Source organism: Olea europaea, unplaced genomic scaffold, assembly GCF_002742605.1.
Source record: "Olea europaea var. sylvestris unplaced genomic scaffold, O_europaea_v1 scaffold510, whole genome shotgun sequence".
NCBI classification, from domain to species: domain Eukaryota; kingdom Viridiplantae; phylum Streptophyta; class Magnoliopsida; order Lamiales; family Oleaceae; genus Olea; species Olea europaea.
In genome coordinates, this window is record NW_019263417.1 from 346,750 (window position 1) to 350,862 (window position 4,113).

Here is a 4,113-nt window from a genome sequence, read left to right on the forward strand (position 1 = left end):
TGCTTTGTGACAATCAGAAACTCGAAACCCTTGCTTAAAAGCTAGACTTACCTTCAAAATCATTTTTTTTTTCGGTCATACTATTCAATACCATCAATACCTTTAATCAAAATCGTTGCTTTATTCTATAAGACTCCCAACCGCACCCGATACTGCCCATGAACACACACGGAGAGACATTACTTGCCTTTTCGAGTACCTTGACAGGCGTTGATTACGATATCAACCCCACCAATAATCCTAAATGCTCGCACATGCCTACGACAGAATGAATAATCATTGTGAAACTCAGAAGAAGCCTAATCTTAAAAACAGTGTTACAGCTCTTTTTTTCCCCGTAATATACATGCTTCGAGGAGAAGCCAATACATATATAATCCAGGAATAAAAGGAAAAGTTGTTATTTGTTCTCTACGTACTATAAGAAACAGACGATTTACCAGATTCTTTATCCCACTATTCATTATGGAACTAATCTCTGTGACAGAAAGAAAAAGTATAAAACCATAGTTCGTTAAGATCCTTGAAATGAATTAACTCAGAATTTAAGATCAAATGTGTTGTTGCTTGATAGGATACTGATTTTCTTGTTGGGCGCCAGGTTATCTACAAGCAAAGAACAATTGACAAAAACCACAAATTGCCTCGTCGGAAAATTTCCCACCACCACGCTTACAGGTACCTTCACCTTGACAAGCAATGGAATCCTCTTGTTGTCTCTACTTGCTGTATAAGCCTCCTGGAGACCTGATCCGAACTCACTTTTCCCTTTCAAATCAACCTTCATTATGGTTGTGTTCTTTTCACCCTGATGGAAATTTGGCAGTTTTCCCGTGCAAAGATTTGAATCTGTATACATGACAATAACCGAGCTATCCTTTCCATATACGAATCCAATATTGCTGTTTGGATTGTCTGCTATGACAGTGACAATAAATTCTGTTTTGAGACTGAAATCTGGCTGAACATCAAAGGCCTTAACCTCAAGTTTTTCTACCTTGTAGGAAGGCATTTGGGGCTCGTACACAGCATAGAAATAGACAACGAGAAGGGCCAAAATGACGATGAGGACAAATAGGCAGCAATAACACCAGCAAATGCGCCTATAGCAACTTCTGCCACTTGATCTCTTGTGGTAGTCGGAATGGTATCGAGGGACATTCCGCCCATAAGGGGGAGGCCGGAAATTATTTCCGCTGCTTCCCTCAAGCATGACATAGGGAGGTGCACTCATTGTGGAGGTTGATCTTCGAATCACCAGAGATGAAGAAGCACCAAAAGAGGAGGTAGAAAGAGAGGCCGTTCTTCATCCTCCCTGACAAAATTTGGACCACAGAGAGAGAAAGAGAAGTCAAGAGATTGTTGTTCCTACGGTTAAGGACTTCGCTACGTATGTGTGGTTTAAGATTAAAACATAATGTATGTAGTATCAAGTAAATATTAACATGCAAAACGTTAGGAAAATATTCCTTAAATTGTCGTCATGTCTTAATCTTGAATCTTGAAGCTAGTGAATGTTCAATTTCCTTGTACTATTCATTGAATGAAAAATAATGCTATATATCACCAGTTGTGTTGAACACCAGTCTATGGGCCATAATTCTTTGTATTTAATTGAGCATATATTTTAAGGGTAATTAGTACAAAACGTCTCTACTTTTCGATGTTTTTTGTGGAAAACGTCCATACCTTTTGTTTTTTGATGGATTACACCCTTACCGTCACCTTTTTTTGCGCAAAACGTCCTTCTGTTAATTTCCCGTTAAAATGTTCCATTAAATCAAAAGGTAATTAGCATAAAAGGTCCCTACCTTTCAATATTATTGTGCAAAACATCCTTACCTTTCATTTTTTGGTATAATTAGCATAAAATGTCCCTACCTTTCAATGTTATTGTGCAAAACATCCATACCTTTCATTTTTTAGCATTTTCACCCCTACCTTTCACCTTTCATTGCGAAAAAAGTCATTCTCACCCATTTTTTAATAAAATGACGATTTTACCCTCCTATTCAAATAAAACAAAAATAAAAAAGGAATTACCAGCTGCAACCATAGTCCTTAAATTTTTAAAAAATTACAAAGAAATCATAAATTCTCAACCACCACCACTTTCATAACCTATCAAGCTGCCAACTATAAATCAACATAACACCACCTTTCGGCCACCATGTCCACCGGATTCCAACACTGTAAATGTGGTTGTTTTGGACAGACTGGTGACCAATACTATGGAGGAGGATATTGGGGAGAGTGAGGTGAGGCTAGTGGTAGTGGAGTCCGAAAGGTGGTGCTATATGGATCTATAAGTGGTGGCTTGGTAGGGTTGTGAAACTGACGATAGTGGAGAATTTATGATTTATTTGTAATGTTTTGAAAGATTTAAGACTATGATTGCAATTAATTAATTATTTTTCTTTTCTTTTCTTTTTGTTTTATTTGAATGGGAGGGTAAAACCGTCATTTTATTTAAAAAAATGGATGAAAAGGAGCAATGAAAGGTGAAAGGTAGGGGTGAAAATGCTAAAAATGAAAGGTATGGATGCTTTGCACAATAACATTGAAATGTAGGGACCTTTTATACTAATTATGCTAAAAAATGAAATGTAGAGACGTTTTGCACAATAATATTGAAAGGTAGGGACCTTTTTGTACTAATTACCTTTTGATTTAACGGAGCATTTTAACATAGAGTTGACAGAATTCAGAATGATGTTTTGCGCAAAAAAAAAATTGTAAACGTGAGGGACGTTTTGTACTAATTACCCTATAATTTAATATCATTAGCGTTGCTAAACTATATTAAAGAGCGGTAGTGCTAAATTCCATTACTCTTGAATTAATAGATTGAATTTCTTATCACATGTTACACTCCTTGCACACGTGATATTCACAATCATCTTTTGCGAACGATATGGGCTGCTATCTTGATTGGTACTGACTATTACTTATGGCATGCAGTAACTTAAGAAACGCTTAATACTTCAGCCAGACAAATGACACTAATTATAGTGAACCAAAAATTGGGATATAAAATGCTCTGACTCAGCTTTCCCCATCAGGTGGGAAGAGCTATTATTAAGCATTTGAACTTCAGTCTGTCAGAAACCCAGGGTAATTAAACAGTCAACCTTTCGGAATTGCGACAAGTGACTATGCTTGTTATTTGATACACAGTTTTTTGAGATATTCTACCACACTGTCCGAATTCACCATAGAGAATTAAAAGTACCTCTTCAACAGAAAAGTTTAGAACACCATAAAAAAATTATTCATTTATTCGATAGAGCAACATTGACTTGAGAGCTCGATGAGTACTGTTACGTCTCTACCCATATGGCTCCACATAAGCGAAATTACATGCAAGCACTTCGTTCTGCGATGGGAGCATGGACTTTAGTGACGCCTTTCCTACCTTCGTGTCCAAGGCAATTAGGTCACATATCATTGCGTCGGCCACCTTCATTTTAAAGGGGTTGAGAGCACATCTGAGTACCTTGTCGACAACAACCTGTACGGTGATACAAATCACTACACATGGATACCTTCCAGTACCATAATGGAAGCTCCCACCTGGAAAACTTGCTACATGAAGAGCTAACTTAACGTTTTTATATAACCGGGAAGTCATGGGCTTAGTGAACTTCCTTACCCATGTGACACGGTAAGATTGCTTTTTGTGGGTTCAAAGTTGGTAAAAGTGCACTAACAGTGTTCCACAGGAGGTATGATTGCAAGCTTCCTACCCAAAGTTTATTGTGCTTATCTTATATCTTAGCTTGCCAGCTCGTGTGTGTGGAAAGGCTGCTTCGGGGACTGTTGGCGGCTTGGGGCCGAATGGGTAGTCCGTTTCAATTGGTAGTAGAGCACGTTTGTTTCAAACGTTGCATTGTTGGTTACCTAAGACTGATAGCGTGCGTTCCTGGGAAAATGATTTCGAGACCACCAAGGTGAAGCAAACTTGTAAGATACGCGGCAAAGCACAATTGGCTAGCTAGCAGAATTGATGGTGGAAAGCTTTGAGGATGATGGAAGTAGATGCATGCATTATGCAATTATGCCTATTGCACAAACATTTGTTTCATATAGCGTAAAAATGTATTGCAAAAGTAT

At 37.9% G+C, this 4,113-nt stretch overlaps 1 protein-coding gene across 1 annotated transcript; it reads right to left on the reverse strand.

Annotated features, from left to right (window-relative positions):
* Positions 1-305: 305 nt before the first annotated feature.
* LOC111388616 (NDR1/HIN1-like protein 6) lies at positions 306-1,310 on the reverse strand. Its single transcript, XM_023013372.1, has one exon. The coding sequence runs from the start codon at positions 1,232-1,234 to the stop codon at positions 539-541; it is 696 nt and encodes a 231-aa protein (XP_022869140.1). The 5' UTR covers positions 1,235-1,310; the 3' UTR covers positions 306-538.
* Positions 1,311-4,113: the final 2,803 nt, after the last annotated feature.